The sequence below is a fragment of the Tachypleus tridentatus genome, chromosome 12 (genome assembly GCF_004210375.1).
Source record: "Tachypleus tridentatus isolate NWPU-2018 chromosome 12, ASM421037v1, whole genome shotgun sequence".
NCBI lineage: Eukaryota > Metazoa > Arthropoda > Merostomata > Xiphosura > Limulidae > Tachypleus > Tachypleus tridentatus.
This window is the reverse complement of record NC_134836.1, coordinates 109,652,763-109,680,405: the sequence shown is the minus strand read 5'-3', so window position 1 is coordinate 109,680,405 and position 27,643 is coordinate 109,652,763. Positions and strand designations below refer to the sequence as shown.

The 27,643-nt window shown below is 32.2% G+C and overlaps 2 protein-coding genes across 4 annotated transcripts in view; one reads left to right on the top strand and one right to left on the bottom strand.

The window, feature by feature from the left end:
* Positions 1 to 1,191: 1,191 nt before the first annotated feature.
* Positions 1,192 to 2,784, top strand: LOC143235717 (protein FAM200B-like). Its single transcript, XM_076473928.1, has 3 exons — positions 1,192 to 1,405; positions 1,637 to 1,879; positions 2,396 to 2,784. The coding sequence occupies exons 1-3, from the start codon at positions 1,192 to 1,194 to the stop codon at positions 2,782 to 2,784; spliced, it is 846 nt and encodes a 281-aa protein (XP_076330043.1).
* A 5,834-nt stretch (positions 2,785 to 8,618) lies between these two features.
* Positions 8,619 to 27,643, bottom strand: part of Ogdh (oxoglutarate dehydrogenase Nc73EF) — a 57,709-nt gene continuing 38,684 nt past the window's right edge. For all 3 annotated transcript variants that reach the window (XM_076473257.1, XM_076473258.1, XM_076473259.1), the window contains 9 exons: positions 25,878 to 26,148; positions 23,541 to 23,668; positions 21,647 to 21,825; positions 18,452 to 18,523; positions 15,693 to 15,818; positions 14,003 to 14,075; positions 11,653 to 11,816; positions 10,000 to 10,163; positions 8,619 to 9,368 (listed from right to left, as the gene is read on the bottom strand). In XM_076473257.1, coding sequence (XP_076329372.1) covers positions 9,290 to 9,368; positions 10,000 to 10,163; positions 11,653 to 11,816; positions 14,003 to 14,075; positions 15,693 to 15,818; positions 18,452 to 18,523; positions 21,647 to 21,825; positions 23,541 to 23,668; positions 25,878 to 26,148 — 1,256 coding nt within the window. In that variant the 3' untranslated portion in view covers positions 8,619 to 9,289. The remainder of the gene's footprint in view (positions 9,369 to 9,999; positions 10,164 to 11,652; positions 11,817 to 14,002; positions 14,076 to 15,692; positions 15,819 to 18,451; positions 18,524 to 21,646; positions 21,826 to 23,540; positions 23,669 to 25,877; positions 26,149 to 27,643) is intronic.

Genomic DNA, 27,643 nt, shown 5'->3' with positions numbered 1-27,643 from the left:
ATTGGAAAAGATATCTCGTCGGAAGACAGCAGTCATCAAACTTTATCAGTAAATGTAGTAATCCTAAGTCATATAAATGTATCTATTGACATTTAGAAACACGCAATAAAATGATTAAAATGTCTACGCAAGCCGTCCCCAATTTAGCAGTGATAGCCGAGAGGCGAAGTAACTCTTTTTACCAGCGAATAGTGGGATTAACCGTTATATTATAACACTCTGATGTCTGAAAGAAGAAATTTGATCGGTGACAGGAAGGGGAATCTGCGACCATCATATTGCGAACCAAGTGCGCTAACCTCCAAGACTCTTAACAAAATTAAGATAAAAAATTTGACATTTTCATATTATGAGAATGTGTTGCTTTGATGTAAAAAAAATATGTTGTTTAGAAACATAATGAAAACTAAACTTGTATTTTTAATTTGCAGTGTTTTAGTGCAAAGCTTCTAAATAATCTATCTGTTTTCTATTCAACGATTGGGATTAAACTTTTGGTTTTCGTGTTAAAGTTCATAAACTTACCGTTGACTGAGTTGGGGATTTTTTAATCAGTAGTAAAAAAATAATAATAGAAGACAGTTCAGTATTTTCAAATCTTTATATCTACCGAAACATAACGCTACGTTTGAAAAAGGTAATATGTACGTTTGACTAAAGTTTATTATCACAGATTTATTTCATATAATTTCGCTAATAGTACAACTCAGTGGTTCCCAAACTGGGTGCAGCGGGATATTTCAAATTTTCAAGGGTATTTCACAGTTTTAACATTAGATGACGCTATACTCCTTCCGATGACGTTCTCGAGTGTTTGAGATATGTGTTTGTTCACTTGTAATTTCGGATACGCCAGTAACTTATCGAACTCTTTCGTTTCTTAGATTTTGTATATAAATACCTGTTGACCCTCCAGGTCCGTCAGTAATCGAAAAAACTGAAGGGTGTTGTGGTCAAGTGTTTGCGAGTTCTAGCGAATATCAGTGAATTATTTTGTTGATTTTAAGTCTTTGTCATAAAAATGGAAATATTTTATCAGCATATTTCAGATAGTTATCTAGATTTTGGTTTTACTTCACTAGATGTCAATCATGAAGAGTGTTTGCAGTGTGTATTATGTCTAAAATTTTGGCTCCAGAGTGCATGCTTCCAAGTAAACTAATACGCCATTTAGAGACCAATCAATCTCACATGGTTAGTAAATCCTGTGATTATTTTGCCAGAAAGTTAAAAGAATTAAAAGAACAAAAAGATACATTTTTGACACATACATCACTACGAAGCGATGCTTTGCTATCATCCTACAAGGTGGCGTATAAAGTCGCGAAATGTAAAAAAAAACCTGACACCATCGCAGAAGAACTGATTTTGCCAGTTGCAGTGGATATGGTAAACATTAAGGTTGGTAAATCTGAGGGAAGACTGCTTTAAAAGGTGTATTTATCCAACACTATTATTAGTCGTATAATCCAACACATGGCTGAAGACCTCAACGATCAGCTAATTGAAAAAATGAAAGGGAAGGAATTCGAGTTACAGCTAGATGAGGCGACAGATGCTCATTTGATTTGATTCACACGGTTCGAAAATGGTGACAAAATTGTGAAAAACCTCTTTTGTAAAAGTATCACTGCAGGAGGTGCAAAGGCTCAAGACTCACTTGAGATCCTTGGCACTTTTATGTGTGAAAACACCTTAGACTGGACTAAATGCGTTGGCTTCTGTACCGATGGTGGTCCCTCTATGTCCGGCTTTTATGGAGGATTTCATGCATTCATACGAAGCAAAGCTCTTGATTCACTGTGTGCCCACTGCATAATCCACAGGGAAGCCCTTACGTCAAAGCACTCGAGTTCTCCACTGAACCTTGTCCTGGAAAGTTTGTTGAAAGTGGTGAACTTCATAAAAACTCGGCCACGGAAGGCGAGATTTTTTAAAAACTGTTTGAGGATATGGGAACTGAGCACACATCTTTGTTGTACTACTATAGCTAGCAATGGCTCTCCTGTAGGAATGTATTGTCCCGTGTGTTCGAATTACGACAGAAACTCTACACTTATCTAAAATTAGAATACGAATGTGCTGAAACCTTTTTGGTTTCTTTAGAATTTCGTGCAAAACTACACAAAGGCTATCTGCGCTAGCTATCCCTTATTTAGCAGTGTATGACTAGAGGGAAAGTTATCACTACCCAACACCAACTCGTGGGCTACTCTTTTACCAACGAATAGTGGGATTGATCGTCACATTATAACGCCCCCATGGTTGAAAGGGCGAGGATGTTTGGTGCGACGAGGATTCGAGCCCACGTCCCTCAGATTACGAGTTGAACGCCTTAACCTACCTGGCCATGCTGGGCCAAATCTTCTTGGATACTGATTTTTGGCATAATTAGGATACCTGTACGATCTCTTCGAAAAACTGAATTCATTGAATCTCTCTCTGCAGGGAAGCAATAAGCACATTCTGAAATTCGCAGAAAAGATTTCAGCCTTCAGAAAAAAGGTACTGCTGTGGAAAAGAAAGGAAATGAAGACGGTAGCAAAGACTGTTGATTTAATTCATGGAATAAAATCTGTTTGTGAGGAGCACCTGACACTGATCAGTGACTGGTTTGTAAATTACTTTACAGAAAATGTGGAGAAGTTTACATGGATCCAAGACCCATTCAAAGCTAATGCTCCATCTGAATTTACCTCTGCAGAAGAAGAAAATCTTATTGAGCTGTTTTGCGACAATACTTCAAAAACAAAATTTGGCAGCATTGAACAAACTGAGTTTTGAATATCAGTAAAAGATGAAATCACGAAATGAAAAGTTACGTAACATCACCAATCAAATAATTGTCACTGGAAACTTTAATTATAAAAACCGTTAAAAGGCATTTCTAATTTTAAACGTTTTATAAAATGAACTATGGATATTGTATCCACTACGGGGAATCGAGAACAGGGTTTGTTGTGAACTTTTGGCAAACCCATCGTGGGAAGGAGGCCACAACAGTTGTTACAAGTCACTCAAGCCAAATTTCGCAATTAAATACACATTGTCACAACATTTCATTTACTTACAAGGAAAACATGCTTTTTTCATTATCATCACCAAAAACCTGTATATTATTCGCTTTCCTCGCATTTTCAGACTGTAAATGCTGTACTGACTTTATGTATCATAAACCATAATTTATTGTTATCCCTTGCGAGTAGTTTTAATATTTGAAAAATAAACGAAACTTACAAAAATATCGTTGTGACAGTTTTATTTATTTGATTTTTTGAACACGAGTATTATAAAAACAGAAAATTATAAAACCTTTACTTGTACATTTTCCAAGACGTTAATTGATACGAATTTACCGTTATTTAGGTTATGATCAAATTACATAAAACCAACTGGAACAATAGACTCATAATAACTGTTTTAGTGTTTTCAACCCAACAAATGAGCTTGTTTGGTGAATTTTCCGCAAAACCACTCAAGGGTTATTTGTTCATGATTTAGAAGTGACAGTCAAGACCAACAGTTATTTATCAATAAATAATGAAATCGACTGATACTTTATAACGCCCCTAGAGCTAAAAGAGTGAGCACGTTTGGTGATAATCGGATCACTGATTTAAAATTTTGAAACGCCTAAAAACTGGATACGTAGAATGAAATAAAGGTACACAACACTTCGACGAAATAATTTACTAGTAATTAAGTGTAGTATCGAACATTAATTATTAATATCCGTTTTTAATGTACATTAATAAGCAAAATATTAAAAGTACTACTGCTGTGGTTGACTTAGAAATCACAACCAATATTTAATTAACAAATAAAATATAAAACAACACGAATAAACGTCAGATGTTATATCTTCGATAAACCGTTCTTTCCTCAACTCTTTAGATTCATTGATAATCGAAAGTTCAAAAATATCCGAGAACAGCGATTATACAAAGGTTACATCGAGAATAAACAAAGGTGGGCAAAGGAAAAAATAAAATAAAAACTTCTAGACAATAACTTTATACACCTACTGATTGGCTTATAATTTTTCTTTAAAGCAATACTGAAAGCAACTCTATTGATGATCTCTGACTGTAGAGGACGCCTTACCAGGGATTGGATTTGTTTAAAAGATGACGGTAATGAAAAAGGATTGTTTTTTTTTAAATTTTGCGCAAAGCTACTCGAGGGTTATCTGCGCTATCCGTCCTTAATTTAGCAGTGTAAGACTAGAGGGAAGGCAACTAGTCATCACCATCCACTGCCAACTCTTGAGCTACTCTTTTACCAACTAATAGGAGGATTGACCGTCACATTATAATGCCCCCACGGCTGAAAGGGCGAGCATGTTTGATGCGACGGGGATTCGAACCCTCAACCCTCAGATTACGAGTCGAACGCCGTAACCCACCTTGCCATGCCGGGCAACGAAAAACGAACCTTGCCAAAATTTTGAACTCTGTCCTATGAATTTTCGTTCCACCTCAAACCACATTCCTGCAACTGTCAAGTCGGACAATTACTCTGCATGTAATTTGGTCCCGTGATTTATGTATAATTAAACTTTCTTCTTTTAACAGTTTGTAAACTTCATTCATTCGATTTGTAAGCTGAATATTCATTAATAAATTCGTACTTCTTGTACTTCGTTGAATCATGAAGAATGATGGTTGGCAACGTGCAGCTGCTATGTCAAAGTTGTATTGTAACATTCTTCGAAAAACCTATTCTATATAACACTCAAAAATTAATTTAGTCATTAGTTTCCTTTGTGTGAATGACATTTTCAGAGCTTTACATGATGCAAGTAGCGATGAGAATAAGAAGTGCAGTAAAAATTAAAATAAATAAGGTTATGTGGAATAAAATACAGAATGTGATATATCAATTATATATGTGTGTGCATGCATAACAAATACTTAAAGAAACACTAGGGATACTACGCACACGAAAATTGTGACCATAGTAATGACTAATAGACAGCGAGTTTTAATGATGCAAAGCATTACCAGAATATTAGGTAGGAAAGTAAATTACGTTTTTATTCAAAAAGTTGTCATTCGGTTAAGGAAAAGAACTCGCAAATTTATGCCTTTTCTCAATGTCAATGTTTTAATATTTGAAGCAATCCAAAGTTGACTACGCGAGAAATGGCTCAACAGCTCCATGTGTAACAATCATTACCTACATTAAGAGCTAGGAAAAGTTTCGAAACTTGGACACTAGGTTTCGGATAATTAACATGTTGAGAGAGTCACTATTTACTTTTTGACAATAAAACATGCTCATGAACCAATTCTGGAAAGAATTGTTACTGGCGATGAGAAGTTTTTTTTTCTTTTTTATGAGCATACTCAACTTAAGAGACAATTGTTGAATCTCTTTAACAGGTGTTTGACAACACCGAAGAATGGCCTATATCTAAAAACAAGGTTTCGCTTTGTGTTTGGTGAGATCTGGGAAGTGTAGTTCATAACAACATTTTGGATCCAAATCACGGCTGAAAGATATTGTCGTCAGTTGGAGTGCTAACACCAAGCACTGATAAGAAAAAGAGCCTCATTAGTCTAAACAAAAGGTTAATGTTTTTGCACGACTTAAGATTGTGTTTTGAATCCTACACACTTCATAAATGACCCAAAACAAACTTCAGGCCTTAAAACGGGAAGTTGTGCCTCATCCTCCCTATTCACCAAATACTGCTCCATCTGATTATCATCTTTTAAGATCCTTACAGCATTACTCAGATGAAAAAAAGGTTTGTAAAAAACGAAGAATTCAAAACTGACTTAAGATTGCTTTTTGAATCCAAATCAAAGGAATTTTATTCACGAGAAATCCATAACTTACTTAAAATATGGAATAATGTCATATAAAATGAAGGCAAATATTATCATGATTAAATTTGTTAATTGAAGACTAATTTTTGTTCAGTTTATTAAAGTATTTAAAAAACTACTTTTTTCAGTCTGATACAAACAAAAAACAACTTGGGCCATACACTAGTATTTTCTATTGGGAACTCTTTACTGTAGACGAAGAATTACAATAGTTTTCATGCTGCTAATTGTAGAAGGTTATTCCAAATGTTACCTCCCTCATTTCAGCCAAATTATTTTACTTTAAGTTTTCACATAAACCAATACAATGTGAATAATGTTAAGGGTCTGTGAAACTAAGTCATGGATATAAGAGTTATATCAGATTATTTAATGTCAACATACTGGTTAACCACACTCGATATCTGCACGTAACTCTTGGTAGTCATGAAGTGACTAATTTTGTATAGATAGAAAATACCATTGGATCAAATGTAGTTCAAAACTTAATGGTTTCCCATCATGCTTCACTGTAGATATTGTACTTTCACTGTTATACTATTCTCTCCCACACCACTGAATGAAGTTGTCATTGACTGTTGCTAAATTATTCGGATATAGATTCATGTTGAAACAGCATAAGTTTCCAGCTTTGTTCATTCCATCATTTGTGGTCCAATACCCATCTAAACCTTTTGGCTGGTTACCTATTTTTACCAACAGTTTTGATTTGCTTTTTTTTTTTTTGAATTTCGCACAAAGCTACTTGAGGGCTATCTGTGCTAGCCATCCCTAATTTTGCAGTGTAAGACTAGAGGGAAGGTAGCTAGTCATCACCACCCACCGCCAACTCTTGGGCTACTCTTTTACCAACGAATAGTGGGATTGACCATCACATTATAACGTCCCCACGGCTGAAAGGGCGAACATGTTTGGCGCGACGGGGATGCGAACCCGCGACCCTCGGATTACGAGTCGCATGCCTTAACGTGCTTGGCCATGCCTGGCCCAACAGTTTTGAGCCAGCTAAATGTCCATTGAGAGCAATTTATGTTCATGTGCATGTTACTGTTTTCAAGGTAACACTCAACTATATTTACTACAAGATTATTGTCAAGATTTCTCTTGTAAAGAAAATACCACAAATTGCTTAAATTCACTTTTAGTTTCTGATTTATACCTCAGTCGCCTCTAATATAAATCAGTGTCAGTTTCATTTGCCCTCTTTAGACTTCCATACAACTCCTACAAAAAGATGAATTCTTGCTAAAACGTTTTCACATGGAGTCTCTGACAATCAAACAAATGTTATTTCTACATGTTTGTTGTGTGACAGTTTGGTATCAAGAGCCACAACAGGATCTTTATTACTATTCATCAGCATAGTTTAGTTGGTTTGTATAATCTCTATAGTGATGTACCCTTTCTGATTAGGTAGATGACAGCCAATGATAAGGTAAACAATCAAACATGACAAAACTCTGGTCCAGCTCATTTTCACATAATAAAGAAGTGGACTTCCAACACTATTGTCCATTCATCCCCTTTCTACTTTCCATACTTGTTTTCATACTGTATGTTATGTTATTAACACCAGGGACAATAACCCAAACCACACTGGGATCCTCATATATCAGCACATTAGTGCTGAGCAATGTACTACAGAACAGCACTTAATGGTAAGAGAGAGAGAGAGGCATACATAGTACATTTGTATTAAAGCAGAGGTTCCCAAATCATGCTCTATGATAATATTTTGGGTTACTACCAGGAGCACTATCCATAGTAATACATCAAATTTATGATGTCACCATTTTAACTGAAAGAACAATAAATAAAATAAAATGCTAAGACATTATAAAAATAATATAGTAATATATACAAATCCAAAAATTAATAATGGTAATTAACATAAATTATGCAAATTCGTTGTGCACCTGACACTGTTGCCTGCCATTTGCAAAAAAACAGGATAGCTGATTTCCAGTTGAACTGATACATATAAAATCAAGTATAGAAGTATGACAAATGTGGAACTAGGTCTCTGTTTAAAACTACCAGACACTGACCCAGGATTTCATAAGATTGTTTCAGTAAAGCAGTATCATCTCTAACATCAAAGTCTTTTTTTGATGTTTGAAATACTTTTGAATTCTTCCATCTTTATATTCCTTTCTTTGTTGTTTGTTTAAACTGGAATCAAACTGTAAAGGTAGTAAAACGTATATAATACATCAGTTATACTTGATAAAAATTGTTTTTAAGGAGGTGGGGGGGTCCACCAATACAGTAAAAGGTTTGAGAGAGTCTGCCGGTTGGCAAAGTTTGGGAACCCCTGTATTAAAGAATATGGAACAAAAATGCCCATAATATTCACTAGATATGGGGGAGCATATACACATAATAGGATCAAACTGTTATAGATTTAAGTGTGCCTGTGTGTGTACACATGTAATAGGAAATTAGCAAAGAACACATATACACTTAACAAAACTATAACTTCTATAGGTATGTTCAAGCATATCTCAACATTCTAAACACATGAAAAAAAATACCAAAAGTTATTAAAATAAACATAGATATGAATTATTTTCCTACAAAAAATTGTTTGCAAAATTTTGGATGTCCAAATGTAAGCTGTATACTGAGTGCATGAGAATAATTGTTACTCTCAGTGGATGCATGTTATTGCAATCAGAATATATATATATATGTCTGTTAAGGACTTAAAACTTACTATGTACCAACTTTCAAAAGTACATTTAATAATTGTTACTATGATAAAATAGATGAAAACACGACTTCTGTCTTTACTAAAATTTATTTACTTGCCTCCCCACCTGCACAATTTAACAACCAGACAAAAAAACATCAATGTTCATAAGTTACAAATTTCACTTTTCATTCTTATCAGACTTTTCCAGCTAACAAAGACACTAATTTCTATTCAAAATTAGTTTATATATATATATTTTTACTGACTATTATTGTCTGAGAAAACCAATTATCAATTATGAAGAAAACCAGTACTTCTAATATATGCAAAATCTTTCAGACACTATATTAAATTCATCAATAAAAGTACACTTTCTAATTAAGATTGTTGTACCTGAAAAACAAGTGATAAGTAAAACGTCCTGGAATTTTTAATTTATAAAAACGTTTCTCCAGCTACTAGTCTACAATTTCTTTTAATATGTTTCTTATAAAAAGAGCATTTTTTAAAATGCATTTCCCAGAATTAAAGCTTTCTAATATATATATATTTTATGTGAATACTACTCTCTTCCACACATACATCTTAATCATTCTAGTTTCTAGAAATACTTCCCATTTCTCTAAAATTATGTACTAAATAAAAACAAGTATAACATATACTGTACACTAATAGAATTTTATCTAAATACAGATTGAGAAAACTATTAATCTGTGGGGAGGAACGAGCCAGAATGAAGTTTACAAATGAAACGCATCAACTAACAGTTTCTCTTGTTCCTTTTGAACATCTGTTTACTTCCTGTTGCTGTTGATGGAGAAACGGCACGTCCACCATAGCTGAAATAAAAGTTTATTATAAAATACATACACATACGACAACTATTAATTGACTATTTTTACCACTAAAAACTGTTTGAAAAAATCAAATTAAAAAACAAAGTTTGAAAAATAGTTATTTAAGTTATGGTGAGATTACTGAAACAACATGGATGATGGTTATATGATGCGAACTTCTATTAAAATCACGCAACTTACATTTAAACAACATTTTACATAAAGCTCATGTACTTTCAACAATTGTAATAATGTTAATCAGAGGCATAGAACAGAATATAACAACCATCCTACAAATTTTTTCCATCAAGCTTCCTTCATATCCAATTTATTATAATGCTATGCACCCAATATACACACACACACATCTTCAGGGACAGCTGCTACAACCCTATGCTACTTACATTTAAACAGTATTTGGTGTAATGATGCAACTGTCTTTTCAACACTGTGTTGCAATCTACTTTTCTTCACCATCATGTTACTTGTATTTTTCAAAACTTATTATACATGATGGCAGAATTAAAAAACTAACAAGTTCCCTTGTAAGTGGTATTTTAGCCCAACAACATTTTTGTGTAAAAATAAAAAAAGCTTGTTTGTACTAAACCAATAATAGTTATCAAGTACTCACGTAATGTGGCGTGGGTCATTCATGTTACGCAGACAAGACTCCAAACGAGGCTGCACATGGCCCCAGAAGCCTTGGTTTTTATGTTCTTCTTGGGCCCAGGTTATCTTGGCATTGGGGTATTTTTTAATCTCATCTTTAAGCAGATCAAATGGGAAGGGGCACAGCTGAGGAAAGAAGAAATGGTTACCAGACAAAATCTGAGACAACTGTAAGTAAAAGTTATAAAAACACTATTTAAAATAAGATACACACACACACACTATAAAAATATCAGAAATAATACTTCTTATAACAAAATCTAAAGATGTACTAAATTAGTTAAACTGATTATTAAATCTTGATCTGAAAAACAAATTAATTGTAATGAAGTGTCATATATATATACACATCTTGTACATTTATGAATCATCTTTTCTTCATTATAAATGTGAAAAAAATAAAAATAAAGAAACAGAAATATGTGAATCAAAAATTGTAAAAGTGAACAGAACTAAATTATATAAAGCAAAAATCAGAGGAAGATATAACATGTAATGTAGATGTTAAAACCAGAAATAACAAAAAACATAAATCAGAAGATCAAGGATTATACTCAGAGGAAATGGATTACTTAATGTGGAACAAAAATCAGATACAAGGACTATACCATGTGTATGTCAAAATTAAATACCTAATTCATACCACATAAAATCATAAACAAAACAATGTATATTTCAATCATTTTCTATGTAATGAAGCTACTTATTTTCAACAGTTTTCTAAGTAACAATGTTCCCTATTCCCAACAATCTTCTGTGTAATGTTATTTATATTAAAACATTTTTCCACATAACAAAGCTACTTATTTTCAACAGTTTTCTAAGTAACAATGTTCCCTATTCCCAACAATCTTCTGTGTAATGTTATTTATATTAAAACATTTTTCTACATAACAAAGCTACTTATTTTCAACAGTTTTCTAAGTAACAATGTTCCCTATTCCCAACAATCTTCTGTGTAATGTTATTTATATTAAAACATTTTTCTACATAACAAAGCTACTTATTTTCAACAGTTTTCTAAGTAACAATGTTCCCTATTCCCAACAATCTTCTGTGTAATGTTATTTATATTACAACGTTTTTCTACATAACAAAGCTACTTATTTTCAACAGTTTTCTAAGTAACAATGTTCCCTATTCCCAACAATCTTCTGTGTAATGTTATTTATATTAAAACGTTTTTCTACATAACAAAGCTACTTATTTTCAACAGTTTTCTAAGTAACAATGTTCCCTATTCCCAACAATCTTCCATGTAATGATGTTATTTTTTTTAAAACGTTTTTCTACATAATGAAGCTATGCATTTTCAACAGTTTTCTAAGTAACAATGTTCCCTGTTCCCAACAATCTTCCATGTAATGATGTTATTTATATTAAAACATTTTTCTACATAATGAAGCTACTTATTTTCAGTTTTCTATATGACACAAATTACATTTAAGCGTTTCATACCATGGAAAAGCAGGAATCGGAGGTCAAGAGTTATGTCAAAGAAACAATCAACCAAAATAATAAAAATCAAAGGGTACACTGATTACATAACACAGATGCAAAACAAATCTAATTTAGTTTTATCTGTGCTTACTTACAGATAAAACTATCAACTTACTTGCTCCACTCTAGTGATTACAATATCTGACTGAAGATTCAGTTTCTCCCTTTCTTTAGCCAGATCATAGTACACTTTACCAGAACAAAGGAGAAGCTTCTTCACTTTTTCTGGATCTTTGCTTGCCTCACCTTCATCTGGTATAATACGTTTGAATGTAGTTCCTATAGAAACAGAAACAGTGTATTGCTAGATGTAGACAACCAAGTATTTTGGTGAAATTAATGCATTACGAAAGTATTAAAAAATACTTTCAATCAATCAATCACCACACAAATCCACCAAAGAATTTTTACACAACCAACTTATGTTTGCCCACTAAATTATTTTTTGCATACCAACTCTGCACATATGTACTAATGAAATAGTAAGTTCTGAGATGTTTCAAACCTGTAAGTGACCATGGAGATCTACATGGTAGGTTTGAGAACTTTAATGGGCTTCAATTTTTTATTGCATGAAAAGGAAACAACATTTTAGCTTCTGTGTCATGACCTCAGTAAATAAATTGAAATCTCATCTGTTTTGTTTCCACCAACAGGCATTTATAGTCCATTGAAAAGTTTTCAAAAATTCTCATAAGTATGTTATAAATTAGAAAACTAAGATTCCCAAAATAAGAATTGCCTTAACTGTTAAACTTTACCCATACTTTAGTTTTAATTCCACTTTAACCACAAAGTAAACACTTCAAACTTAAAAAGTACCTTAGTCATAAAATGTAAATATATAAGACTTCAGTAATGCCTTAACTGGAACACATGTGTACTTCAAATATGAAAAAAAACTTTAGTCACAAAGTGTAAATACTTCAGACTCAAAAAATGCTTTAACCACAAAAATACAGGAAAATGAACTACAATGAAATACTAACACAATGTTTCTAGAGGACAGTGAGAACCAGTGCAGATTGTCTTTTAAACTAAAATATAAATATTAAATACAACCCTAGAGTACAAGCTACATAATACTTAATATGCTGTTAGTTTATAAACCAGTTTCACATGTCACATATTAAGATGAGGTAAACCCATCCTGCAAGATTACAAGTACTCTCAAACTTTTCCAAAAATTCACCTATGTACTAAAGGACAACCACATGATTCATCCAAAGACACTAAGGACTTGCTTCAAACTTATGAATGTCACTCACAAGTAATGTATTACCAATCAAAATAATAGCATTCCAACCTGTAGATTTATCTTAACCAAGTATCGTAGTACTTGAAAGTTAAAATGGCTGAATGTGAGAGCTACGTTTGAGTGCTTATTCTGTGTTATGGAGAGGAGTCAAAGTTGGGACACATATTTTCCAGTGTTCCCACCTTTTCACACTGAACTTGGGACAAATATTTCCACCTTCTGGGTTCATCATCTTGACTGTCACCATTAGATGGAGAGTTATAGTCCTCTTGTCCAGTTGCCTCTTTATCATCATGCATTTGAAGACAATTTGACTCACTTTCACCACTTTCTAAGCTATCCGAGTCAAGAGCATCAAACATATTTACACAGTAATTAGGGTACTACTTACTGCTTTGGTGATGCAGGTGCAAAACAAATTTAGAATTATAGTTAACATAACTTCTCCAACACAGGATCACTTCAGTGCACCAATTGTATGCACATTCAATTAGCAAATAAACAACAAAATCTATTTTAAAATATGCTTATCACCCTGAAGATTAGAGATAAAAAACAAAATCTATTTTAAAATATGCTTATCACCCTGAAGATTAGAGATAAAAAACAAAATCTATTTAGCATAAAACAAGCAACAAAAATGTTTCAAACTATGTTTATTCAATCCTTAAAGATAAGAAATAAAGTAAACCACTCTAATAATCGTCCATTCCAATACACAACAAAATCATTATGTAGGGTGCAACACAATTTTCAATAACTATAATAGCTTCATTTAATCTAGAATAAATTGGAAAACAGTATTATTTCTCAAAAACATTATTCATCTACTAAAACTAAACCTTACTCTTAAAATGTAAAACCAGGAAATAGTACAAATATAACTCCAAGTTCAAGAATATGAAAATAAAGTTGATCCTACTTATAAAACATTGTAGTGGTTTCCAATGAAACAAAGACGTTTATTCTCAGTGGTAAATCTGATGGCTAAAAACAGTAAATATCTGAATTCAGTACCCAAAATGAGCAAAGCCCAGCCTATTGTATAGCTTTGCATTTAGGAACAAAATAGTGATGTCAAAAAAAAAAAGATGCTGAATAATTCCTATGGCTAAACTGAATGCACAAATCTAGATGTTGTGATTAGTGGAAAGTTAGATGTAAATATTAGCTTAGTATTTGTGGAAAAATCAACAAGTTACTGTACCTTCAATCATGTCATCAAAACTGGATTTTGCATCCGGGTGACGCAGCAAAGATTTGGGAGTGAAGATGATAAGCTGTCCAATAAGAAAGATATATTATGTAATATTACAGATTATTATTATAAAGTACATTACAAACTGTTTAGATGACCTGTTAACTTTTTAGAGAAACTATGATCTACTAAAAGACTTGGTTTGAACAACTGAGCAAGACTACTCTGAAACTACTTGTGATACTATACCTTGTGAAATGAGTATTAATAATACACTAATGATTGGTTGGTTTGGCTTGTTTTGAATTTTGTGCAAAACTATGCAAGGACTATCTGCCCTAGCCCTGCCTAATTTTGCAGTGTAAGACTAGAGGGAAGGCAGCTAGTCATCACCACCTACTGTAACTCTTTAACCAACAAATAGTGGAATTGACCGTTACATTATAACGCCCACATGGCTGAAATGGCAAGCATATTTGGTGTGATGGAGATTCGAACCCACAACCCTCAGATTACAAACTGAGTGCTTTAATCACCTGGCCATACCGTGCCACCTAATGACTGGTAATAATTCTGGATTTCCTACAATAAGTTGCTCAGTACTTTAATGGTTGGTTTGTTCAAATAGATAGCATGATGGACAGCTTGCTATTTACTTCCATACATATTCATTCTCAAAATACAGCTGAACAGAACCCAACTGTCTCATGGAACTGTTTCATTGTAACGTATAGCTTTTCATTAATGAGATAAATTGATCCAAATAAATTCCTGGCCCCTGAAGTGATTGTTTCTTGGCAAATGTTACTGAATAAATAGTCAATATACTTGCAAAAAAGCACAAGAGCAAACATACCCAAGGTTATTTTAGACATCACATTTAACTGCATATTGCTTTTTCTAAGTTTATTAAAACACTTGTCAGTTTTCTAACATTGTCTCAGAAGACTACAGCCAATTCTCTACTATCACTTTTCTAAGTTTTTCCATTCACTGCTGCTGCAAACTCTCCAAACTGTTTTTAATTTCTCTGCAACTTGTCAAAAGTATATTTATTTTAGCTGTCAAGTTCCTTTCTGATAATAAATGCTATGTGGCAGCTTTCAACTGGCCACTTTTGGAACTGCTAAGTTTTACTCACTTTTTTTGAGATAAACTTTTATGAGTAGCTAGAGACAGAAAACACTTCAATAAAACTACACTGTCGTACCTTTAGTCAAACGTTCTCATAAAAATATATCCTAATAAAAATCTTTTATATTAAAACATTCACTGTTATTTCTTTTTCTAAAAATGTTTTATAAACATGTCTTTCTTCACAAATTGTGATTTATATGTTTTTCTGTCAGCTCACAAAAGGCGTTAACAACACAATACAGTGTTGTTTTAACAAATGACTTGTATAAATAGTGTTCCACCCACTGCAGTGTGTGTTGTATAACAACCAGTCTGAGAGTGCTGGAATGTGCCAAATGCATCACCAGCAATGTATATGGTAAACATAGTATGGCTGCAATACCATTCTCTCTTCTAATTCTTAAAAATCTCTAAAATACTAGATAAAGGATACAAATATTTGAACTCTACTGTCATATTAGACTAAAGACATAATATATGTTTGTTTTCTTTTGCAATTCTTGATTTACAAAGACTGAGTAATGACCAAAATTAAATCTTTCCAAAATATGAAAAAACCTACTGGTTTACGGAAAGGCAAAAGAATCTGTCTTCTCAAGACATGGAAGTAGTTAGCTGGTGTACTGCAATTAACAACAATCATGTTAATGTCCAAAAGCTGGTGCATTGGATAGTCCTGATTTATTTCCTGAAATAAAATGAAATTTGCCACTCTTTTTAATATAAACTTTCCAAGTTAAAAACACAAATTTTTCATTTTGAGCTGGAAGGACACAAATTAGTCATGTCTGATCTGGTTTGATATTAACTTTTGCAAACTATTTGATATTCTTTGATCCAATTAATTACTAGTAACAAGTTATTATTCCAATAATTTTAATAACTTCTGTCTTTCAGTCATTGAAAACAATTATAAAGCAATCCTCAGATTATAACCAAGCTTATTTGCTATTACATGGAAATGTTTTTAAAACCAATACAGAACAAGCAATACTACTCATTACAGGTATATAAGTATTGGTAATAGATTTACTTAAACCTAACTTAACAATTTATATTTAGAACTCAACATGTACCGTTCTACTTCAGAAGTAGATTCTGTCATTATTATCATTGTATTTGTGAAGTTGGAAAGTTTTATGTCCTTGTCTATTTGTGTTGCTCTTCCAAAAGTTGATTCTTGAAGATTTGTACAAGTCTGCATCACATCCTCAGAGATGCCAACTATTTCAAATGACTAAGCGTAATGATTGTAAACAGAGCACTTTATCATTTGCGACTACTAGGCCTGACTAATGTCTCTAAGCTGTTTATTATTATATTATTATTATTATTATAACTATTATTATTTATTACTGCTATAGATTGCTCATTTATGACTGTGTTTTGTGTATTTAATAAATAAATTTAAAAAAAATTCTTTTGAAATTCTTTTTCATATTCTGAATTCTTACTCATAAATGTTGTTATCTGCATAGTTTTTGTTTTCGCCTCACCCTTTTGTTGATGAGATGCTGATTTTGTACATCTGGAACAATCGTTTGTCCCGCCATGCGCCACAGAAAAATCAATGTAACACACTGTACAAAACGCATGGCTATCACTAACTTTTGATGCAATGACCAGATATTTTGCACTATACTCCTTCCTAAATTTTTGATTCACAGTTTTAGTCCTTTTAGATTTGCCAGAAACAAGACAATCTGGTGAACTAGGCCTCTTTTTTTCTATTTAGTGAACGATCGCATTGATGTTTTTATGCCGCTTAGAAAACGAGAAATCCTCATCTACGCGAGCGCTGATTGATTGACAAACACTGATGATGTAACTATGGATTCCCCCACACACCCAGCATGGAGAAGCACCGCACTCAAACTATTGGTAGACATCGGTGATACAAATATTTTGTATTATTTCAAGCACAAACATGATTATCCCAAGTAGCCATTTGGACTATATCTTTTATTTATTATCAAAATTTAGTTGCATCTCACTAGAAATTTTCTTTTCACCCCTTTCAAGCCCTGGGGGAACAATTTATCACTTTATTGTATAGGCCTATATAATATATAATAATTTGGGAGTTGTAACAAGTCGTAATATTTGTCTGTATGAGTGTATAGTCGTAATGTATACACCAAAATCGTAATGATTACGCTCAAATTGTAATGGTTGGCATCTCTGCATGCTTTATTTCTGAATGATTTACATTTTCCTTGCAAAGACGTACAATAAATTAAAAATGCGACTGATACATCTGGTAAAACTCCACATTATGCTGCATTAACTTTTTAACTTAAAACCTTATGTTAAATTCTAGTCCACATTAATGCCCAGAAGTTTCTACAAGAATACAATACCTATGTTTCTTGTGTGTTGTAAATTCTAGTCCACATTAATGCCCAGAAGTTTCTACAAGAATACAATACCTATGTTTCTTGTGTGTTGTAAATTCTAGTCCACATTAATGCCCAGAAGTTTCTACAAGAATACAATACCTATGTTTCTTGTGTTGTAAATTCTAGTCCACATTAATGCCCAGAAGTTTCTACAAGAACACAATACCTATGTTTCTTGTGTGTTGTAAATTCTAGTCCACATTAATGCCCAGAAGTTTCTACAAGAACACAATACCTATGTTTCTTGTGTGTTGTAAATTCTAGTCCACATTAATGCCCAGAAGTTTCTACAAGAATACAATACCTATGTTTCTTGCATTGTAAATTCTAGTCCACATTAATACCCAGAAGTTTCTACAAGAATACAATACCTATGTTTCTTGTGTTGTAAATTCTAGTCCACATTAATGCCCAGAAGTTTCTACAAGAACACAATACCTATGTTTCTTGTGTGTTGTAAATTCTAGTCCACATTAATGCCCAGAAGTTTCTACAAGAATACAATACCTATGTTTCTTGTGTGTTGTAAATTCTAGTCCACATTAATGCCCAGAAGTTTCTACAAGAATACAATACCTATGTTTCTTGTGTATTACAAGGAGTTTCTACAAGAAAGGAAATTTTCTTCACTAAAGTTTTTAATTAAATTATACTCTGTTAAATTAGACAATACAGTAACAACTTGATTTTTTTTCACAGTAACAATTAATTCTGCACACAAGTTGGTTTGTCAAATTTACTTTACCAGTGTTTGACTAACACAAGTAAACACTTACAAAACTAGAAATATATTCAAACATTGTCACACAAGCATGTATAAATTATCACAATAAATTATATCTTTTTACTTGGATTTTAAACTCAAACATTCTTCTACAGGCTAAAGATGTTCTTCCAGTAGAAGATATAAATCCTTACTTACTGGGAATTCATCAGGATCCTCACTGCACAACTGCAGAAAACGTTCAGGACGTCCACTAGAATGTTCCGGACCCTGCAATTATTCACAAATATTGTGGATTCATTTATCATAGTCACATTTAAATTAAATCATCACCATGAATACAAAGACACAAGATTATAAACCGAAAAAAAATAGGATATATTGAATCGTATTAAACACAAAGATGCAAGTTCCTCAACAGATAAGATATGCTGAATGGTACTAAACACAAAGATGAAAGTTCTTCAACAGATAAGATATGCTGAATGGTACTAAACACAAAGATGAAAGTTCTTCAACAGATAAGATATGCTGAATGGTACTAAACACAAAGATGCAAGTTCTATCAACAGATAAGATATGCTGAATGGTACTAAACACAAAGATGCAGGTTTATCAACAGATAAGATATGCTGAATGGTACTAAACACAAAGATGCAGGTTTATCAACAGATAAGATATGCTGAATGGTACTAAACACAAAGATGCAGGTTTATCAACAGATAAGATATGCTGAATGGTACTAAACACAAAGATGCAGGTTTATCAACAGATAAGATATGCTGAATGGTACTAAACACAAAGATGCAGGTTTATCAACAGATAAAATATGCTGAATGGTACTAAACACAAAGATGTAGGTTTATCAACAGATAAAATGTGGTGAATTGTATTAAACATAATTCAAACATTCAAAGTTTCTTTATTTCTCATAATGATTGGACACCAGTGATAGGGTTTGCTTTTTTGTTTTTTTATTAAGCACAAAGCTACACAACTGATTATCTGCACAGTATGATAATGGGTTTCGAAACTTGGTTTTAAAATTATAAGCCTTCAGACTCAGTCCAGAACCACTGGAGAGGCATTGCTGACAGAGAAAAAAATGTTACATAAAAGTTGTCAAACCTATATAAATTAAACTTGTCATAAAAAGCCATAACATTAATTTTGCTTCCTAATTATCAGAAAAATATTTAATTCTGAGTAATTTCTGGGCTAATTTTTTTCATTTTTAACCTCATCACACCCAGACCTTTTCATGCAGATAAGCACAAATGTGTATAAAGTTTTTATGACTGACTTTCTCTCACAAATCTTGCTTTCAATACAAATGTTTCTAAAACACAGATTTTTAAGTTATCTCATAAGTAATTGTAGCATGAATTTATTTTACTGAATATAAAATATTCATGAACTGAAAAACTAACATAGGGAAAAAAGCATTCAACAGTTATTGTTCGAGTTTTATGTTGAAAATAAATGTATTACAAATATGAAAAAATATACAAGATACCAAAAGTTACATTGAATATGCTCAATGAGTAATAACAACTGGACCAGAAAGGGTTAAAAAAGTAATAAACTTAAGTACTGGAGGTTAGATTAAAAATAATAATAGGAATGTCAATAAGTGTGCATTCCTGCACAGATAGTAATTTTTCTTTTAGACCTAAAACGACTGTATTTACATCAAATGCTAGTGGATTTATCTTTGCTGGAGTCAAGATAACTACATAAATACAATTAGGCATGCTAGATTTCATGTAATGTACAAAAAGTTGAAACTTTTTAAAAACATTTTAATATGTCAATAAAATCAAAACATTAAAAATATGCTATCACTTTCTTATTCAAATAGCTTTATATATATATATGAATGGTGATATAGATGTGGGACATTGTGGGCTTGAGCTCCCACATCTCGCTCTCCTAATTTCTAATTGTCTTATGTGAGACTAGTGAACTGACTAATAGATGACATTATTCCCAATGCAATGTGGGTCCTACTTCTTCAGTCACCTCCAAAACCTAGGACACATTTTATAATCTCCCCCCCCTCACACACACCTATACTTGTTATAATAAAAAAACAAGCCAAAACAAAAAATGCTGCATTAATTGAAAAGATCCAAGGGTACAAGCTATAATGTGAGATTATAAAATATACCCTAAGTTTTGGAAGGGACTGAAGAAGTAGGACCCACATTGCAGTGGAGATACACTGTCTCTCAGTCTTAATCTTAGACACTAAAAGTTGGTGTTATGCACAGTAGAGGATACCCATGGTAACAGGGTTAACTACACCATCATGTACATAAATTAAAATCTAGCACATTAAACTTACCATCAGTTGTACATATTAATACTAAACCTAACACATCAAATGTGCTACCAGTACAATTGTCTAATTATTGGTACAAGTTAATATCAAACCCAGCACATTAATTGTACTATCAGTTACACAATTTACAAGCATATTAATGCTAGTACTTTAATTTTACCATCTAACAGTTACATTATGCAAAGAAACTTATGATAATGTTAGTTTAACATCAATGCAGTTTCAGATGAATATAGTAAAATGATCTGAGAGTTCATTATTTTAATAGATAAAGAATACACATTAAAAACAAAAAATTTGCACTTACATAGGCCTTTTCTTTGTCAACTATTAATGAACTTTATTTTCTTATACTAATGATACCACTACACTAAGTAATGCGCCAAAGAGTACTGAATAATATAACACAAAAAACAGACATTGTCTAACTATCACAATTTTTGGGTTTCAAACTATGCAACAGAAGTTGTTACAAATTCATTTAAACTCAATGTATTTAACTGGAAGCAAATTAAATAATTATCTATACAGAAAACATAATATATCATTTGATTGATTAAACTTGAACTTCTATTGGTTGTAAATAATATTGAATTAAACGTCAAAGAGAACAATCTACAATTTCTGAAATTGTACACATGAAGGATGTATACAATTTTCTAAATTAAGAAAACAGAATTAAAGGCTACAATTTATGTTAAATTTTACTTCTTGGAGGGGTGTTGAATAAATCCAAGAGATACTTAGAGAGCAAATATAACAGTTTTCATACAGGATTTTTTAAAAGTACTTCCTTACAAAAATAAGATCTTAAAACTTGTACATTATTAAAAATTGGACTACTAGGAATGTTTTCTTTCTATATTTATTAGTATTCCATAATAAGCAAGTAATCTAATTAATGTTTAAATGTAACTCACAAAAACCTTATAACATGCCCAGAAAAAGTTGCCTGTAGTAAGAGGGTTGATTGTTCTCTGAATATTACCACAAATAAAAAATCAACATTTTTAAACTGTCATATCAGTAGGGAAAAACAATAAGCTTACCATTCCTTCCATACCATGTGGAAGCATCAGAACTAAACCACTCTGTCGCACCCACTTAGCCTGACCACTGCTGAGAAACTGGTCAATTATACACTGTGCAGTGTTAAAGAAGTCTCCAAACTGAGCCTCCCAACAAACAAGGGCATTAGGATTTGTCATAGAAAAGCCAAGTTCAAATCCTGTAACACGAAAAAATAGTGCCAACTGAACACTATCAAATGGACATTAAAGTTTATAATGGAAGAACACAAGTTCAAACCCTATTACAAGGAAAAAGACACTGCCAACAGAACACTATTAAATAAAAATTTGCTTTTTTACTTAACAAGACCAGAGGTCTTAAGTGTCTTTGAATTCTTATAGACTGGTTACATATAAAAAGTAATTACTGTAACATCAAATATAAATCATTCCACAGTATTAACAGTATTACATCAATAAGCTTACAGTGTACTAGAAAAACTACTGTAATAATAATAATATATACACACACACACACACACACATTTTTGCAAGTTTTAACTACTTTAACCACTGAAGAAAACGAGAATGTTGACAGGGACATATAGACTTTACAAACAAAAATTCCAAGACTTTCCAGTACTTTTGTTTTTCCCAAAATTCTTACTACAATAACAAAAACATTCAAATTCTGCCACCCAGAAGTAAACTTTTCCTGCCATTATTGTTTGCTAAATGTGTTTACCAACAGATACTGCAACAGTTCCTAGAAGCATAAAATTCACAATAGACAATACAATTATGTAAGTAAACCTAGTTCTGCTAACCAAACTCTGGGTTTTCTTAGTTGTTTCTTTTTTAATATAGCAAATTATTTCATTAACTTTTTCCTGAACTTCAAACTTTAGGACTTGTTCAAACATTACTTAAATTAAAAACAGCTGTTTTACATGATTTCCAGCAATTAGATGTTTAAGAATTCATCTTCCATAGCTCTGCAGGATTTCAAAGTCTTGTGCAAACCCCCTAGGATTGTCACTTCAATCTGTTTGTGTATATTATTGTTAATTTGTTAAAATGACATTCTTAACATGTAATAAACAGAATTTTGGCATATTTTGAAGTTGAATAATATTTTTTGATGAGTATCATTACTTCACTGAATGCCAACTTGCATATACAAGGAGCAGAAATAGCTTAAATGTGTCCCTAAAAGGAAATTAAGGCTACACCCAGTACTAATACTGGAGCCCCCAAGTACTTGTTGCCTCTAAAAATTGTACACACTACATTGTCACTGATGTTATCTATACTCAAAACTGAGCATGCCACAAAAAAATACACGTGGTTAAGCACTGAGAGATCCTTACCTGCAGCACTTATAATACCACAGGGACTAAAATGTTGATGCTCTTTAATTTAATTATCACAAGTTTTATTAAAATCACTTCTCTGTTTTCTTCAGTCTAATAATAATTCTAGCATAATAATTAACCTAAATAAAATTTAATTCAATATTACCTAACTGTTTTCTCTAACATATTCTGGTAGTACATTTCAAGATGAGTTATTTTAAGGCATGCATTTTCCAGGATAACAGAAAGAGCACTAATGATAGCAAATTCATGTGTTTATGACAACGTTTTCATGTCTACATGTATGTAAAAAGGTGCCAATATTTTACAGTTAAATGGGAATACCACTTTAAAATGTATCTGTATGTATCAAACTTGCATGGCTGATACTTTCATTAATGGTCTACCTAGAAAATTCACATTCATATAATCAACTTCAAAGTGTAAAATAATTTACAATAGAGTAAAGGTTACAGTTCATATAAAGAATGGTAGGTTACTTTGTTCATCTTTTGGTAATTAATCATTCAAAAACTGTATATTAAGACCATACATGTTAAATTTTTAGTATAACTCACCTAAAACACCATATTCGGACAAGGAACTATTAGACACAGTGTAAGGGGCTTGATCAGGCCACAGCTGACACAAAGGCCGGTATGTTGTCTTATCAATAGTCTGGTGGTGAAGTACATGGTGGCGATGACTGAAAAAATATTTTACAGCAGACCATACAGTTAGTTATCTCTATAAATATCTATCAGTCTAGTTTGATATAACAGTGCATACTCAGTTAAAGGTTTACACATCTGGAACTTTGTTTTACCCTGTGTCCTAACTAGCCCTTGCCACATTTCTAGGACTTTGTTTAACCCTTTGACATAACTAGCCCTTTACACAACTCCAGAGCTTTGTTCCACTCTACATCTGTGATAAATTCAAGCAAATAATTCTCAACAAGTATGTCATGATTCTACTTGCCTGAAACACACTATACCAGTACACTGCTTTTCTAAAAAATAATAATATTTAACAATTCTTTCACTATTTATATCACATCCACACTTAACACACTGCTTCACTGACAAAGATCAATACAAAAACACTCTGGTAAAATTCTGATTGACATTTATTGATACAGTTAACATTCTGGGCTTCTGCTCTTATTCAATGTAAACAAACTGCTATTGGAGATTAAAGATTTGAAATAAATTCTGGACAGAACAACCTGGAGTTTTAACTCAAACACATATGTTATTAAAACACACTTAACAATAGATATAGAGTAAGACAATATTGTGTTACATTTTTAGTGATTTCATGAATGAGATAAATATTAGATAAGTAAAATAAAATGTAATTATTAACTTCCAAAAAATGGAAGTTTAATAAAGTAATAGTTTAGTTAAGATAAAGTGCAAACAAGATAAGAAACAGTAATTTTAAACTTCTAAATAATGATCAGTATAACAAAATACATACGTGTTTTAAAACTACAAGAAAGAAGTATTAGTTTATACCATTTGTACTGAGATTACCAAATTTACGAATTAACAGATTTCAAGGTGATTTCATTTAATGATATCCAAAAGTACATACTTGAGCCCTAATATAGAGAAAAACATTCTGGACTATGAAAGTGCCATGCACAAGGATTGCAATTGTTTTGTTCTATCTCTAAGATGTTCATGGATTCTAGGTGACAATACGTTTATTCAACATATACATGTAACTGTCCACATTGTTTACAAGTTACACCACACTGAATGATATGGTGGAATACACTATTTTGGTTGTATTATTTGTATATTCAGAAGTGATGAATGGGTCATTAACTACACTCGGTACCAAAGTCACGAGTATGGTTACAAGTTTACATACCCAGCCATCTTGGCCAGTGGACAATGTATCACACTAACCAGTAAACTTGTCTGATATTAGCATACTCTAGTACTGGAACATGGCAGGGTTAGTTCACACACAAATTGGTAACAGTACTGTATGGTAATTGGTGTACACTCTGCCTGGTAAAGTAGTCCAACAATATTTTATCACCAAAAATAAAACAAGGTGACACTTTCAAAAATATTGGTAGTAACTGGTAAACATTACACCTGTAAAAGCAATCACTGATGTTGGATTATTCTAGTAACGAAACAAGCAGTAATCAGAAATGCTCTAACATATAAAACATTTAACATGGATCCAATTTATTTCCCCAGTGCATTACTTCAAAACTGATTTTTCAACATAAAAAAAAATAAACAAAAAAGTTCACAAATGAAAATCTTATTTTGTGAGGACACAGCAACATCACAACTTTGTTTAAACACGTTGTCAAATAGAAGAAGAAAGTTAGAATAAAGGATAGTTTAGAAATATGGTGTGTGTGTTTATGGGGGGGGGGGGTATCTTGTGTCCCTGAGATCAAGAAAGACTTTCACAGAAAGAAACTGCTATGTGAAATTATAGATGGATGACAACCATGGAAAAAAAATTGTGTTTCTGCAGGCTGCGAGAGAAAAAAATTATGGCATGTTCCATATCTTTAATGCAACTTGAAGGGATGCTACGATGGGAAACAATTTCATTCAACCAGTGAAAATATTTTGGGTGAAACTGTAGGTGGAAACAGCTGAATGGCCTGGATTTATTTCTTCGTGAAGTTCAGATCAAAGGAAAAACACTGATATTCTAAGAGTTTTTAAAATCAAGTTTTAAACACTAGCAGTTCCATATGTTCAATTAATTCTTTATTGGTTCATATTACACATTCAAAGTCACTTGAAAAAAGGGTATTTTAGATCTAAATTATAGTATTGTTAATTAACTGTATTATATATTCTAAATTTTGTGCTTTGGAACATGATTCTACATTGGTTGTTACTAACATTAGTTTCTTCAAACTTTGTTACCTGAAAGTGCCCCGTTCCACATCTTGACCACTTAATCTCACATGAATACCTTCCTTTAACAGAGAGCCATATGCCATTGCTTCAGCTAGTGCCCAGTCAACTGTACGAACCTCCATCATCTCCATACGACCTTTGAGTATGCGTCTGATGCCTGGGTGAATTTTGAAATTTCCTGGAGGTGGTGAACTGAATACATTCCCAATATGTTTCAAGATATCCTCAGATACTCCAGTAGGGTCACATTTGATAGGACTTCTGTCACCAAAGAACCCTAAACAAAGAAAAAACTTCAGGATTTATTCACAAAATACAGAAAAATACTGATGATAATGTTATAATGAACTGTATTATGGAGTCAATTGTAATAAATTTGAAGTTTCTTCAAAAAGGACAGTAAATACTTGATTTAATGTCTTTCATAGTATTTTTCAAAGAGAGTAATCATCCAGTGTATGAGAGAAACAAGATCTTTGAATTGATGTTTTCTTATAGTGTACTTAAAAAATATTTCTCATGTGAGGGGTGAAAATGTGCTTGCATATAATGTTCTACACAAGTCACAAACATTCTGGCTTTAACACAGTCAATTCCACTTACAAGTGATCCAACACAAAACATCAATTGAGGCACAGTTCTGATCATGTTTCACTAAAGGTGCCAAAAAAATTATGGTATTAACTGAAAAGCTGAATGGGACCTCTGACTACCAAATTTACCTATTTCAAATGATTTTACATAAAATCATTTGATGCAAGTGAATAAGAATTTGATTTATCAAACTGTCATCAGCTACTATACTCATTAAACTCACCTAACCTGATGTCTTGCTTGATGTAGAAAATTTCTGTAGGTTTCAAACAAATATAATTTAACAGAAAAACATTTTCGTGAAAGAAAAAATACACTTCAGGATTTTTATAATTTATTTTTCAATTTGTAAATTTTTCAATAGAATCTTCTGTCCATCCCAACCAGAACCCTGGGAAGCCAACATCTAGAGAATCAACAAATTATTTCTCGTACACTTTTACATGTTTTATATTGATGAAAACAGTTCATAATCAGTTTTATCCAATCATGTTTAAGAGTTGACTCCAGCCCCTTTCATTTTGAAGTTTTATTACTCTTTGTCCACACAAATGGCATAAAATGAACTTCTTAAAGTTGGACATTTTTTACTTTAATTTGTGAATTACATTATACAAGTTCCACATAATTTCGTAAAATATATACTAAAATATTTGTGTGTAAAACAAATCTTTGAAACTGCATTAGAATTACTATCTTAACTTTCAAACATTAGATATGCAGGTGTGCATTCAACACTTCAAAGGTGTTCAGTTTTCTATATAAAATTCATAAATACCTGACTCATGATCACCTTCAGTAATTTTAAAATGACATTAATGAATGCTCGACTCACAATCACCTTCAGTAATTTTTGCATGACATTAATGAATGCTTGACTCACTATCACCTTCAGTGATTCTATGTCATTAATGAATGCTTAATTCATCATCATATCTAGTATTTCTATGCGACATTAATGAATACCTAACTTAGAAACTCTCATTAATCAGTGTTTCTATACAAACTTCCTGAATGCCTGACTCAATATCAAACTAGAGTTTGATCATGATATATTTTATTTCTGTTAAATATATAATCATACCAATACAAAAAATAATGCTTTGTTAAAAGTGAACAAAAACTGATTTTACCTTTTTTATTTTTAACAAACATATGGATTTTTAAAACTTCAAGTC

Bases quoted from the DNA above. Each gene is read 5' to 3' on its own strand.
- LOC143235717 (XM_076473928.1), top strand. From the start codon at position 1,192: ATGGTTAGTAAATCCTGTGATTATTTTGCCAGAAAGTTAAAAGAATTA. The intron at 1,406-1,636 runs GTAAATCTGAGG...GTATCACTGCAG, and splicing joins TATGGTAAACATTAAGGTTG to GAGGTGCAAAGGCTCAAGAC. The intron at 1,880-2,395 runs GTTTGTTGAAAG...TGGCATAATTAG, and splicing joins ACTGAACCTTGTCCTGGAAA to GATACCTGTACGATCTCTTC.